Source organism: Osmerus eperlanus, chromosome 13, assembly GCF_963692335.1.
Source record: "Osmerus eperlanus chromosome 13, fOsmEpe2.1, whole genome shotgun sequence".
NCBI classification, from domain to species: Eukaryota; Metazoa; Chordata; class Actinopteri; order Osmeriformes; family Osmeridae; genus Osmerus; species Osmerus eperlanus.
The window spans coordinates 2,364,755-2,380,321 of NC_085030.1; the positions used below are offsets into that span (position 1 = coordinate 2,364,755).

Genomic DNA, 15,567 nt, shown 5'->3' on the forward strand with positions numbered 1-15,567 from the left:
CAGAATTAATGAATGCGAGAGTGCACGTATGCGGTTGGGCGTGGCTGTGCAGTGTGCACCCAGTGGATAAAGAGCTGAAATACAATTCAATTGTGTACTTGAATCTTAAGATAGTGGTGGAAACAAAAATGAATCACATTCAGCATAATGCTAAGATCAAGTAGGGGATGTGTTAATTGCCTCATAGAATGTTAGACTACATTTAATTAGGCACATTTACATGTATACAAAGGCCTACATCTACATAGCCTAATCCTCAGTATCACAACGATTTGCGTAAAAAATAAAATACAGTAACATTCTTGGTAGTCTTTATTTGTCATTTTACTTCTAATTTCTAGAGGCACCTCTTCAACATAAGAGTGCATAGCTGATTAAAAGCATGTTCATTCTAGCATTGTGCATGAACAATTTCTTTATTGTTACAGTGGTATTCTTAAGCAAGACTCAAGTTTGGCCTATCAATTTGTCATAGAAACAACTGGTAAATGCACACACCATTTAAGTGTACTTTAGAATTTAGAAACATTGGTTCAGCTAGGATTATATTTTAAAGTAGTTGTAGTAAGGGAAGTATGTGGCCCAACAATATTGCATTGCTAAGTCAGCAAAACAATACAACATTAATATATAAACGCAGGTAGCTTGAAGATCAAAAATACTAATCACATTTTAACCGATTAGTACATTTGCATGAGGGGTGAACGACTTAACTATAACAGAACCATGCGACACTCAGATCACCATCATTTGTTAGGGTCACACAGTTAGAGATACAAGACACTTCATCCCATATCTTAATTCCAAGTACAACTACAAGACCACAGCAAAAAATGACAACTCTTACAGGCAAATTACAGCAATCTCCCATTGAAAGAATAATACACAATACACTGGAAATAAACTAGTTTAAAAACACAAAATTCCTTTGGAAACAAAAATTCTGTACGGAAATTTGCAATGTGTCAGTGAGAGGACTCTGCTGCTGGCCACTGATGGGTGCGCAGTACAGTTCCAGTGTTGTAGCCTGTCTGCGGGGGAGTGTTCTGGCATCCCAGTTACAGTACATTGGTGATTGTTGCTCAGGCTAGGTGAGGTACAGAAGAATATCTGAGATGTGCGTTATCACTTTTAGTACTCAGTAACAGCCCTCTTTCCATGACTCGTCTGGCATAGGCCCACGACTGGATATTCCCAAAGACCTGGAAATGACAAATTAGCACTCAAATCAGCACTGAACACAAAATAAATGATGCCTCATTTGTACTTCTCCCCCTAGTATGGGCTGATACTTAACACACCGGTAACATCAATACTGATTAACACTGTTGCAGTGAGTCTTTTAACAATATCCTGTTCCAAGCTGCCTCACCTGGGTGTCTGTGAGACTCTTCCCCCGGGGGTTGGTGTAGTTCCAACTTGTCCCCGGGCTGTCGTCGGCCTACCTGCCCCAGACATGGCTCTTCCACTTGGGTAGGCTCCACTGTTAGTTTGGCCTGGAGACTGCACCCTCCGCATTCCTCCATTAGGGCCAGCATTCTGCACCATGGGCAGGCCCCTGGAGGGCTGTCGCACCCCTGTCATGGAGTTCACAGGGCCTATGGCCTTGACTGGGGCCCTGAGGGAGAGAGGGGACTGGCCACTGCGGTGTAGCCTGCTGGAATTAATACCTAGCGGGGCACAAGGAAGGCATAGAGCTAAGGTTAAATCTCTGAACAGATTATAGTCCAGGGTATAGTAATGTTTAGAAGTTAGAAAGTAAGCCTTCTCTCCTCCTCACCATCATGGCTGAATGACTTAACACAACATATTACAAAGAGAGCTGGTAAAAATGTGTGGTTGGTAAAAGTTGGGTATCTGCCAGGAATTTTGTCTGGTGAACTAAGAAGTTCATTTTTATTCCTTGCTTTAGGCTCTGATCCCTGGGTTGGTGGAGATAGGGGGTGATTGAAGGGGTCTGGGGGGTTAAGGGTCAGGGGGCAGTAGAGGACTGAGGATATTGTAAGGGGAAGTTTAAGGTGCTAATTGTAGAGGAGAAAAAAGGGGTTACCTAAAGATGGGGAGGAGTGAGTGAGGACTGGGTTACGTGTGGAGGGGAGAGTGGGAGGGGTTACCTGAGGAGGGGAGAGTGGGAGGGGTTACCTGAGGAAGGGGAGGAGTGGTTAAGGCGGGACATGCGGCCGCCAGAGCTTTGAAGGTTAGCCTCCATGCTACGGCTGTTCCTGACTGCCTCCAGGGTACGCAGACTGGTACGGGGGGCAAGGTTAGGCATGCTGTGCCTCAACTCCTCTGGAACATCACACAGGCAGACACGCACAGAATATTTAAAAGCAGTAATTGAACCGACACAACCTTGTCAGTAATACCCATGAGTACTAATGTACATATACTGTCCTAAATCATATTTGCTTTCAATCCAGGGTAGCAGATCCAAGCATGTGGATGCAATGAATATCAGACGAGATTTATGAATGTTTTTTTAACGTTTTTTTTGTGTGTGGAATACATATCTATGGAAAGCTAGAATACTAGAACATATACTATCACTATATAATCCATCATTCATTAATATAACCAAATGTATGTACTATATAGTTTATATACACACTTTATATTTGGACAATACTCTCAAGGTCTGTTCACACCGAGAATGTAAAGAGGTCTGTCATTAACCATTGATCAATTAACAATAATAAAGATTACAAATAATGATTGCTATATTATGTACTGTTTGTTTACAATGTTTGATCTATACCCTGCTATATTAGCTCATAAGAACATGACACTTGGTAATCAGTATATGTAATCTTTATTATTGTTAATGACAGACCTCTTCAAACAATAACTATAAAGATAGTTCAAAGAATCGTTCTATATTTAAAACAATAGCAGAGTCCACACACAACGATAACGACAACAATATAGCGGAACGATATTATTGGGATCACAAAAAAAAACAAAAAAACAATTGATTAACTATAAAACAATGACAACCAATCAGAATTAATCGGAATTTAAAGTTCCCGCGCATTTGAAATGGAAAACAACATTGTGAGAAGCTAATGGTCGAGGTTGGTGTGGAAGCAATCTAGTTTGACATGTTTATTTCAAAATCTCCATCTACCCTCACTCTTGGCGAACTTCAGCAACTCTGGACTGGGTCCCTGTAGTGAGCGCCGAGGAGCCCTTGTTCTGGTGGCCCCAAGCCGGCTCTGGTGGTATTCCCCCTGCCCCTGTGTAGAGGGGGACAGGCAGCGGGGAGAGCCCAGAGGAGATGGGCTATAGCGGGGCCGACGCTGGGGCAAGGAGCAGCATGCATCCTCCTCGTCTTCTAGGCTGTAGCTGTCAAATTCCTGGTCGCTGTAGGTCCCACCCCTACGCAGTGACTGAAGGGAGGCGGAAGAGCTGCGGCGAGACACAGAGGCCGAGCTGGAGGCATAGTCCTGGCGCAGGCCTGGGAAAGCACAAACACACACAAAAGCACATGAAAAAACATACTATTAAAGAGCCCATCTTATGGGAGGCATAAGCACAAACTTTTTCAAACGGAATGTGTCCCTAGCCTGGTCCTAACCAGACTCTCGTACATTTCATTTGTACAGAGTCTGGGATCGCTCCATTGACAAGCGTTAACTTCCTTGAAGGCGGGTACTCTGTTGAAGTTTAAAACTTTTTGGATCTGCCCAGAGCGACTCTGGATCTCCCATAACTAATCGCTAGTGTTCGCCTTAGCCAACTCCTTCATCACTGACGGAGCTAGCTGGGAAATCAAACTTTTCCCGAACCCCGTGGGGAGGAGTGCCACAACATCATGGCCACAAACAAAACTTAGCAAAGATTGTTCTTGCTCCGGCTCTAACTTCTGGATATTCGGCAGCGTTGCCACAACAGACCGAATGGCTTCACTCGCACCTTTCTCCGCCGCCATTACTGAACTACAACTCAAACTAGGGCGCAACATCAACGTCATCGTTATTAGCCACTCCCTCTGTTCGCTGATTGGGCCGGACAAAAATTCTGGAAAAAAACAACACCGAAAGCCCAGACCAGAGCCATAGAAAAAGAGAGTTGCAACACTACACTATGCTACGACTCCCATTGTTATCGAAGAATGCGGAAGAAAAGCGTGTCACATCAGAATCAGAATGGTATTTATTCGCCATGAAAGTTTGCACAGACAAGGAATTTGCTTTGGCAGGAAGGTGCATACAATAAACATATAGGGACCTAAAATTTTAATATGTGGACTATCTATACTAAGGGTACATAAACTAGCAGTACTAAGTGGGATTAGAATAGAATTAAATATACAATAAAATATAATATAAGTTGCCGTAAATTACAATATAAAAATACAAAAAACAAATATTACAAAAAATACAAATGTACAAGATACAATTTTGTAATGCAGTGCAAAAAGCAGTGTGTTTTAAGCAAGAAGTCATTAGAGTCAGTGTGGTCCCTTGGCCTTGTTGAAGAGGCCAACAGCGGAAGGGAAGAAACTGTTTTTGTGGCATGAGGTATTGGTCCTGATGGACCGCAGCCTTCTGCCGGAGGGGAGTGACTGAAACAGGGAGTGTCCAGGGTGGGAGGAGTCGGCCACAATCTTCCTCGCTCGCCTCAGGATCCTCGAGGTGTGCAGGTCCTCGAGGGTAGGCAGATTGCAGCCAATCACCTTCTCAGCAGTGCGGATGATACGCTGCAGTCTGCTCTTGTCCTTGGCAGTGGCAGCAGCGTACCAGAAGGTGATGGAGGAGGTGAGGATGGACTCAATGATGGCTGAGTAGAAGTGCACCATCATTGTCTTTGGCAGGTTGAACTTCTTCAGCTGCCGAAGGAAGTACATCCTCTGTTGTGCTTTCTTGATGAGGGAGCTGATGTTCAGTTCCCACTTGAGGTCCTGGGAGAGGATAGTGCCCAGGAAGGGCACTATCCTTCTAGTGCCCTTCTAGGGCACTATCCTAGAAGGGCACTAGCCCATGCAACCTACAGTTGCCCATGCAACCTACAGTTCCAAACATTGTATTTTCCACAGTTCAACCCCATTCATTTTCAGTGTCTCCGAAACAAGTTAGCCGGTAAATTGATGAAAATCCTGCATTTTTTCACATTTCTACCACCACATATCATATATATAGTAGTATTTTCTATTTAGATAAACTTTATTGTAAGATTATAGCTTGTTAGATTCTAAATGCAGTTAGAGCAGTTGAGGAGCCAGGTGGCTGAGCGGTGAGGGAATCGGGCTAGTAATCCGAAGGTTGCCAGTTCGATTCCCGGTCATGCCAACTGACGTTGTGTCCTTGGGCAAGGCACTCCACCCTACTTGCCTCGGGGGAATGTCCCTGTACTTACTGTAAGTCGCTCTGGATAAGAGCGTCTGCTAAATGACTAAATGTAAATGTAGAGCTAGACTGTTGGTCTAGTATCTAACGTAAGCAACACTTTTACTGAAGCTAGCTAGAGAGCATGTGTATCATAACCAGAAGTCAGTTGGTTTATAGTCTGTCATATTATTTCTAGTTATTGGTGTTCGTTGGCATACAAAGCTAGTCTTCTCTTATTAGCCTAGTTAGTACATCTGATTAGAGCTAGCAACAATTAATTGCAGATTAAGGGGTCCCCTATCGTCCAGCTAGCTCTCAACGTTAGGCAGGAATTGCAGGTCCAGTCACTAAAAACAAACTTGACCCTCTCACTGAACATATTGTATCATAAAATGTTTTATTGAATGCAATTGGTTGCCTTGTATATTCTGTTCTAATTACCAAACTCCTTGTCTTAAATTGAGCAATTTAAATTGCTGGTGTGATTGCTATCTAGATTTGATTTAACTTGCATCAAGTACTACAAATATAAATGTTGTTAACGTAGTCAATTGTAAGTGGGCTGATGAATTAAAAAACGTGTTTAACAAGTCCCACTTCAGGGCTCGACATTAAGGCTTGTCCGCTTGTCCAGGAAAAGTGGATTTTTTTGTAGGGCAACTGGAAGAGAAATGTACTTGCCCCACTTGAAGTTAAACCTCAAACTAAATAAAATCCCATGTTATGTGCCACTCATGTCTATATAACCGATTTTAAAGTAGCTAGCTAGCTTTTTTCCTCTGTGTTTAGGTCCATCCATCCATCCATCATCTTCCGCTTGTCCGGGGGTCGGGTCGCGGGGGCAGCAACCTAAGCAGGGAGGCCCAGACTTTCCTCTCCCCGGCCACTTCCACCAGCTCTTCCTGGGGGACCCCGAGGCGTTCCCAGGCCAGCCGAGAGACATAGTCCCTCCAGCGTGTCCTGGGTCTTCCCCGGGGCCTCTTCCCAGTGGGACGTGCCCAGAACACCTCACCAGGGAGGCGTCCAGGAGGCATCCTTATCAGATGCCCGAGCCACCTCAACTGGCCCCTCTCGACGCGGAGGAGCAGCGGTTCTACTCTGAGCCCCTCCCGGATGACCGAGCTTCTCACCCTATCTCTAAGGGAGAGCCCGGACACCCTGCGGAGAAAACTCATTTCGGCAGCTTGTATTCGCGATCTCGTTCTTTCGGTCACTACCCACAGTTCGTGACCATAGGTGAGGGTAGGAACGTAGATCGACTGGTAAATAGAGAGCTTCGCCTTTCGACTCAGCTCCTTCTTCACCACAACGGACCGATGCAGAGCCCGCATCACTGCGGACGCCGCACCGATCCGCCTGTCGATCTCGCGCTCCATCCTTCCCTCACTCGTGAACAAGACCCCGAGATACTTGAACTCCTCCGCTTGGGACAAGATCTCCTCCCCGACCCGGAGATTGCACTCCACCTTTTTCCGGTCGATAACCATGGCCTCAGATTTGGAGGTGCTGATTCCCATCCCAGCCGCTTCGCATTCGGTTGCGAACCGCTCCAGTGAGAGCTGGAGGTCACGGCCCGATGAAGCCAACAGGACCACATCATCCGCAAAAAGCAGCGACCCGATCCTGAGGTCCCCAAACCGGACCCCCTCAACGCCCTGGCTGCGCCTAGAAATTCTGTCCATATAAGTTATGAACAGAATCGGTGACAAAGGGCAGCCCTGGCGGAGTCCAACCCTCACCGGGAACAAGTTCGACTTACTACCGGCAATGCGGACCAAACTCTGGCACCGGTCGTACAGGGACCGAACAGCCCCGATCAGGGATTCCGGTACCCCGTACTCCCGGAGCACCCCCCACATGAGCCCCCGAGGGACACGGTCGAACGCCTTTTCCAAATCCACAAAACATGTGTAGACTGGTTGGGCGAACTCCCATGCACCCTCCAGAACCCTGCCGAGGGTATAGAGCTGGTCCACAGTTCCACGGCCAGGACGAAAACCACATTGCTCCTCCTGAATCCAAGGTTCGACAAGCCGACGGACCCTCCTCTCCAGCACCCCTGAATAGACTTTCCCAGGGAGGCTGAGGAGTGTGATCCCCCTAAAGTTGGAGCACACCCTCCGGTCCCCCTTTTTAAAGAGGGGAACCACCACCCCGGTCTGCCAGTCCAGAGGCACTGTCCCTGATGTCCACGCGATGTTGCAGAGTCGTGCCAACCAAGACAGCCCTACAACATCCAGAGCCTTAAGGAACTCCGGGCGGACCTCATCCACCCCAGGGGCCTTGCCACCGCGGAGCCCTTGCCACCGCGGAGCTTTTCAACCACCTCGGTGACCTCAGCCCCAGAGATAGAAGGGCCCCCCCCAATGTCCCCAGACTCTGCCTCCACGTCGGAACGCGTGGTGGGATTAAGGAGGTCTTCAAAGTATTCCTTCCACCGATCCAGGACGTCCCCCATCGAGGTCAGCAGCGCACCATCCCCACCAAATACAGCGTTGACAGTGCACTGCTTCCCCCTCCTGAGTCGCCGGATGGTGGTCCAGAACCTTTTCGAAGCCGTTCGGAAGTCATTCTCCATGGCCTCGCCGAACTCCTCCCACGCCCGGGTTTTTGCCTCCGCGACCGCCAAAGCCGCATTCCGCTTGGCCTGCCGGTACACATCAGCTGCCTCTGGAGTCCTACCAGCCAACAAAGTCCGATAGGCCTCCTTCTTCAGCTTGACGGCTTCCCTCACCTCCGGCGTCCACCACCGAGTCCGAGGGTTACCGCTGCGACATGCACCGACCGCCTTGCGTCCGCAGCTCCGGTCAGCCGCCTTAACAATGGAGGCCCGGAACATGGCCCATTCGGACTCAATGTCCCCGGCCTCCCCCGAGACATGGTCGAAGCTCTCCCGGAGGTGGGAGTTGAAGCTCCTTCTGACAGGGGATTCTGCCAGCTGTTCCCAGCAGACCCTCACATTACGTTTGGGCCTGCCAGGCCTGACCGGCGTCTTCCCCCACCATCGTAGCCAACTCACCACCAGGTGGTGATCAGTTGACAGCTCCGCCCCTCTCCTCACCCGAGTGTCCAAGACATTCGGCCTCAGATCCGACGACACGACTACAAAGTCTGTGTTTAGGTGAAATTGATAATTTAATCTCGGTGAATTCTGCATCAAAAAGGTAGAGGAGGACAGCCTTTAAGACAGAAAGCGATTCCCCCTGCAACTTATATTTTATTTTATATTTTATTGTATAGTTTATCTTAATCTAATTCCACTTAGTATTGCTAGTTATGTTATGTATATTTACATTTTAGATTCCTATATGTTTAATGTTTGCACCTTCCTGCCAAAGCAAATTCCTTGTCTGTGCAAACTTTCATGGCGAATAAAACCCATTCTGAATCTGATTCATTGATCTGTCGCATCAGAACTTTGATTTGGGTCACGAAAGTCTTGAAATTTGAGTGCAGCCATGTCTTGGTCCCCCGTTACACTGTTTTGACGTTAGCCTCAGTCAGACTCGGGTCAGTCACTGGCAGTGAGTGTGTTCACAATGTTGTATTTCACTCCATTCTACACCAAAAGCGTCAGGGAGGACTGCTTTTTGTAGATACGAGCCTGCTGAAGATAGCCAGAATCTCAGAATCTCAGATTTCTTTACCGAGCCCGTTTCATTCGTCATTTGCCTGAGAAAGCGACTTCCGTTAGCCAGCCTATTCGAAAACCATTCAAACAGGTTGACAGCAGTGGGTTTTTTGGAACTACAGCGAGCTACTTGAACCACGTGATCACGTGTGGGCGAGATCAAAGCATGTCGCAACTCTCTTTTTCTATGGCTCTGGCCCAGACCTAGTACAGAAGCAAAATGAAAATTGAGCGTAAGTACGTAGGAGGGCAGAGCCACGCTAATGTGTCCCCTGGTGCGAAGCGAATCGAGCAAAGCAAAGCTGCATTTTCAATGCAGCCAGATGAACGGTGAAGCAATTCAAGTAAACTGAACAGAAATATTTTTTACTTTATTCGAATGAGGAGAATTTGCAAGGCGGTGGCCAAACTGCTGAGGTTTCTACTTCACAAGAAACATTCATCATGATAAACATTTCTAGCTAAGTGCTAACTACAATAAATAAAAACTAAAAACTTATGACTGAAGTCTGCCTGCCTGGCCATCAGTTCGAACAGCCGTGACATCTGTGAGAACCACAACTCTGCAGTCACCTGTCTAGGGCTGTCAAAATTGCTCAAAAATGACGTTCGAATATTCCCTTAAAAAAAATACATTCGAATACGTCAATAACAGGACAAATTAATACAACGAGATACAACTATTTGTATACTGTAGGTAGGCCTAATTTATTTAAGTTTAAACATATTTAACAACATATTACCTACACAAATAGAAGTAAATGAACTAATGGCCAAGACCGCAGACCTTGGCCTCTCGCTCGCACACACGCACTCTTTCTTTCTCTCTCTCTCCCGCACCGTCGCGCTCTGTGCGCATAGCGGTGTAAAATGAACGACAATAATAAACAAATGCTGAGTTCTGATCAAGAGTTTTGTGCAAGCAATTTAAGGTCGCGATTCTTGTCCCAAATATGGCAGGCTACAGGCAACATTAATTGAAGTTTTACAGTATAGAACCGACATTGAACGCTCCGAGCGAGCTGTGCTGTGGTAAACATGGAGATGTAGCCTCAAGTTGCTAGTTGTTGAATGGTAAGCTAACTATCTTACATAGTTGTAGCGGGGTTTGCTCGTTTAAGATTAGCAATACTTAATTTATAATAAAGTATGTAGTTCTTGGGGGGGGCACCACCTCTTATTGTTAAAGGGATAGAGGAAACCTTATTGAATAATATTTAAATAATAGCCTTCGTAATAATCAGTCTAATCTTAAGTCGTGAATTCTATGAAAGTAGAGCAGATCAGATAACGTGAGTGATACGCGAATATTATACACAATGATTTATTTAGGAGAATGTAATTATAATGAACAAATACCAGATAAGTTATGGGTTAGTCAGAGTAGTACAGTGGCTGGATGCAAATGAGGGCGAGCAACACAATGGCTGTGTAGAGCGCGTGTAAAGGGGGGAGGGAGAGAGAGAGAGGGGTAGAGAGGGACAGGTAGGCCTTTGTGGTAACAATGGACGAGCAAGGGCAACTGACTTAGCAAGGGTTAAGCTAACTCATTTGTAAAATACAATCAAACATCAACAATTTAATCACAACATGCCAATATGTCACAGGTAAGAAATATTGCAAATCGTAGTTACTTTTGTCGGTTTGAAGAAGGGTAGAGTCAATGGTTTAGTTATCGTCCAACGAAAATAGAACAACGGAATCTTTGGCCAAAGTTCCGGGCGCTCAGTGAATTTGCAGGTTGAGAGGAATAGTTTAGAAATGACGCGTTCACTTCAGTTTAATTTCTACGAACAAGCGAGGGTGATTGTACGTTTGGGGGTTTTATACTCCAAAGAACAAGGGGGGGTCCCCGTGAAGGTGACCTCTTTCATTGGTCAGTTTCCCCCCACCTGGGCGTCGTCCTGAGATCTGCCTAGGTGTGAAGTAGCTGTACCTTTTGAGTTCCGTTATTTCAACTGTCCATGGAATGCTCAAACTTCAGAATATAACAATACAACATTCGTAAATGGTTTTGTTAGTATGGTACAATCATTTTGATATCAAGATTGGCTGACTTAACTATACTTGAAGGGAAGTTATAATCAAACCTCAATTAAACAACGTTCTAAGTAAATGGGAAAAACACACATTATAACACATCAACTACTGTCATTGAAATAGTGTCCATGAGCCATGTAGTCCTTGAGAATATGTTTGTAAATCCACATAAGAAAGTTCTTCCTTGTAAATCCTTTGTCTGATACTGTGGGCCGTGTGGCCTCTGTATCTGACCCCATGCTGGGTCAGAAGCTTTGAAGCTTCTCCTCTGGGAGAAGGACAAAGGGGGAAGACCCTTTCCTTGTCGGGGGTAGGAGAAGGTGTGATGGTACCGTGCTTTGTCTGTGGACTGTGCTACATAGTTTACACACTACTTTAGCTGTAGGCTCAACAAGTTTACCATCAACTGATCAAAATCCAAAATATTTCCAGACATCACTCTAAATTTTTTGGGGTTACAATCACTTTCTCTGCTGCGGTCAAGCTGGGTTCTGCACATTCTGCCATCTTCCACGCAAGTCAACTGTCAGCAGTGACGCTGAGGCGCATGCCCACCCGCAAAGCAGACAGACGCGCCGCTGCTGCCGCGGTGTTTTTTTTTTTTTACATTCGAATATTAATTTTCACATTCGAATTTCTGTTTTTAACCACTATTCGAATATATATTCGAATTTAGAATATTCGTTGACAGCCCTACACCTGTCTGACACCCCCAGACAAAGAGCATGTCATGGCTCTGGCAAACTGTTAGTGATTTTCTTTGTGCCAGTGGTCACACACCGTAAGGTAGGGGTGGAACCGTACACTGAAGTCACGGTTCGGTTCATACCGCGGTTCCGACATCACGGTTCGGTACGAGTTCGGTACAACGGAGGGAAAAGCAAAACAAGCCAGGTTCCGACATCACGGTTCGGTACGAGTTCGGTACAACGGAGGGAAAAGCAAAACAAACCAGGTTCCTCTACGAGTAAATACGAGGCACATTGAAGATGACAAGTAAATTCCGATTGCGTCAGTAATTTTTTGGGCCCTATATGTATGTGTATCTAATGGCTGGTTAAGCACTGTAGGGAGGAGAAGTTGGACAGTTTTTTGTCTCATTCCAGTTATTGGCACACCTGGGTGATGGCGTCGGATATTTTTAGTCATTTAGCACACGCCAGATGCATTATATGCGTTAGCATGTTAGATGTACTATTTCCACTCACATACCCCACAACCAGTGACGTGCGGTGATGTCAGTAAGAGGCTAGGCACTGAGTTATGAAAGCCAGATTACCTAATTACCAAATTATTTGAATAAAATCGAGCTTGGAGAAATTCCTCAACTCTGTGATATCGGCAGACACCGCTGCTGTCATTTTGACTTCAATTATGCGAGGATTATGCTTACAATGTAGCTGGTGTAATGACGTTAGCTGCAAAATGTCCAGTAATATTTTTATTTTAATTGGTCCATGTCTGATACGTAACGTAGGTGATTACTGGCATAACATATTTATGTGCAAAGGCACAGCAGAGTTGTGCTTTTCAACATGTTGAAGAATACGGATCGAAGTGCGCAAGTGAGTTTTTCGCTTGTCGTCCGCAGTGAACGGGCAGTAAAAGCACTGCTTATTCTACCATTTTTTTGTATTTGATTATGCGTAACTGCTACATTTGTCATTGTAACGTCTAAACAATTGGAATAACACACATATTGCATATATAAATCACAAGAATAAAACAGTAAAAATACAAGTATACAAATAATACAAGTTTATTAAATAAAATGATTTAATAAAACATTTTACGTTTGAATTTTGGCAGGGTAGGCAGTGCCTACCTTGCCTACCCAGACTGCACGTCACTGCCCACAACTGCTGAACAACGCCGACGCCTCGAGGACCTGCACACCTCGAGGACCCTGAGGTGTGCGAGGAAGATTGTGGCCGACCCCTCCCACCCTGGTCACTCCCTGTTCCAGCTACTCCCCTCTGGCAGAAGGCTGCGGTCCATCAGGACCAAAACCTCACGCCTTAAGAACAGTTTCTTTCCATCTGCTACTGGCCTCTTCAACAAGGCCAAGGACTCCCATTGACATTCATTCACTATTTAACTATTATAAGTCCATCTAATGGCAATTCAGTATGCATAAGCCACTTTATCTCAGTATCCGATTGCACTATGTTGACCATTCACGCTGCTCATTCTATTCTTATTTTTATATATATTTTATTTTATATTTAAATTGTTGTATTCTTAGATTGTTTAGTTCTTAGAAATAGTTAAACTTTTGTACTTTTACTTAATTTAAGATCTGTATATGGGAGTCAGGTGGCTGAGCGGTTAGGGAATCGGGCTAGTAATCAGAAGGTTGCCAGTTCGATTCCCGGCTGTGCCAAATGATGTGTGTCCTTGGGCAAGGCACTTCACCCTACTTGCCTCGGGGGAATGTCCCTGTACTTACTGTAAGTCGCTCTGGATAAGAGCGTCTGCTAAATGACTAAATGTAAATGTATATGTTTAGTGTTTTGCACCTCCCTGCCACAGTAAATTCCGTGTTTGTATAACATACATGGCGAATAAACCGAATTCTGATTCATTTGCATGCAAGTTTAATTTATTTTTATACCGTGTATTTTCCGTGTAATTTCATGCACCGAACCGTGACGCCCGTACCGTACGGTTCGGTGCGAATACATGTACCGTTCCACCCCTACCGTAAGGTGATAATGTGTAAAGTTGAAGGAGGCTGGAAGCAGTACTCACTTTCTTCCTGCAGACGGGCCATGATCTGGACGTCTGTGAGGTCCTGCAACTTGTAGCCCATGGATATGGAGTCATCAGAGGTGCTTAGCTCACTGTCTATAGAGGACTGGGAGCTCAGGGCCGAATGAATACTCATGTATCCTGCAAATAACACCACAACCACCACCACGAATTAAGTTCAAACCGACAGATCACCTCTGAGAGATGGTAACTGGCCCCACCTTACTCTAAGTTTGCTTTCACACCTAGCTCTATGAGTCAATTTGACTGGAACATTTGTCACTTCACTTCAGTTCATTTGGTGAGGTTAGAACAAATTGCAGCCGGTTGTGAACCAAAGAACCATGGTCCGTTTGAAATGGGTGGTCTGGGGCCACTTCCAAGTGAACCATGGCAGGGGTTCTCATTGAGAGTATAATCAGACCCAGACACATGACAAAAAACCCCAACTCTTTGTTATTGATTAAATACGCTATACTATAGGCCTAGTACTGTACAACTATCAACATTATTTAACTACAGTTAGCAACATACATTACATTTTACATTTAGTCATTTAGCAGACGCTCTTATCCAGAGCGACTTACAGTAAGTACAGGGACATTCCCCCGAGGCAAGTAGGGTGAAGTGCCTTGCCCAAGGACACAACATCATTTGGTTGGCATAGCCGGGAATCGAACTAGCAACCTTCTGATTACTATCCCGATTCCCTAACCACTCAGCCATCTGACTCCCAACATACACAGAGTAGTAAAGGAAAAACGCAGCCTGTCTTGACAAGTGTGAAGTCAGTGGTGTCATCAAATGTACTTTAAACATGGCTAATCAAGGTTCCATGATTTCCAGGGATTTGGGTTACATTTTAGCATTGTCAAGGGGATACTTTTTATGCATCTGATGCTTCTCTTAAGGCTGTATGTGTGAATGTGTGTGTGTGTGAGATGCATCACTAAGTAGGCGTAATTGAGCCTAGACAAAAGTAAAAGTGTCTTTAACAAATGTATTTGGGCTGTTAAGTAAAGGATCTTGCATTAGATAGTCACCAATTGGAAGCCAAGCATTCACATGCAAAAACGGTTACTTAAAATTCAAATCAACAACAGGGCATTGTTGCTTTGCTCTGGGGGTTTGTTGTGTATGGGACACATGGGGGATGGGAGTTACAGTATGACAAAGTAGCGTAATTTCACACCACTGGAAGATGAGCTGGTAAATACTTTATTGCCACGCCTGTAGATGTCGGACTAAAACTCCTCCATTCCTTTCTCACATGCCATACAAGACGCAACCCTCTGAAAAGTTATATTGTACAGTTACTCAAGTATTCACCACAACAGTGAAGAATCCTACAGTACAACCCCAATTCCATAAAAGATGGGACATGTAAATGTAAATATAAACAGAATGCAATGATAAGCAAATCTCAGAAACTCATGTCATTCACAATAGATCTTTGAAAACATATCAAATGTTTAAACTTAGTAAATGTACAATTTTATGGAAAAAATAAGGTAATTTAGAATTTGATGGCAAGTATTACTAAAAATAAACAGCTGGAGGAACATTTGCAACTAACTAGGTTAATTGCAAACAGGTCAGTAACATGATTGGCTATGTAAAGAGTATCTTAGAGAGGCAGAGTCTCTCAGAAGTAAAGATGGGCAGAGGTTCACCAATCTGCAAAAACCTGTATCTACATACTGTGGAACCATTTCAGAATAATCCTCAACATAAAATTGTGAAGACTTTGAATATCTCATCATCTACAGTACATAATAAAATAATTCTGAGAATCTGGAGAAATTCATGTGTAAGGGA

The 15,567-nt window shown here is 44.8% G+C and overlaps 1 protein-coding gene and 1 long non-coding RNA gene across 5 annotated transcripts in view; both read right to left on the reverse strand.

The window, feature by feature from the left end:
* Positions 1-294: 294 nt before the first annotated feature.
* LOC134031994 (uncharacterized) overlaps positions 295-15,567 on the reverse strand; it is a 40,127-nt gene continuing 24,854 nt past the window's right edge. Inside the window, exon 2 of the long non-coding RNA XR_009931974.1 lies at positions 295-458. This is a non-coding gene — a long non-coding RNA (uncharacterized LOC134031994). The remainder of the gene's footprint in view (positions 459-15,567) is intronic.
* LOC134031989 (SLAIN motif-containing protein-like) overlaps positions 295-15,567 on the reverse strand; it is a 37,425-nt gene continuing 22,152 nt past the window's right edge. For 2 of the 4 annotated variants that reach the window (XM_062475746.1, XM_062475745.1), the window contains 4 exons: positions 3,125-3,454; positions 2,143-2,289; positions 1,373-1,670; positions 295-1,202 (listed from right to left, as the gene is read on the reverse strand). In XM_062475746.1, the coding sequence (XP_062331730.1) occupies positions 1,139-1,202; positions 1,373-1,670; positions 2,143-2,289; positions 3,125-3,454 (839 nt within the window). In that variant the 3' untranslated portion in view covers positions 295-1,138. Of the gene's footprint in view, positions 1,203-1,372; positions 1,671-2,142; positions 2,290-3,124; positions 3,455-13,749; positions 13,891-15,567 lie in introns of all 4 variants that reach the window. The other 2 variants (XM_062475744.1, XM_062475743.1) reach the window with 2 other exon arrangements.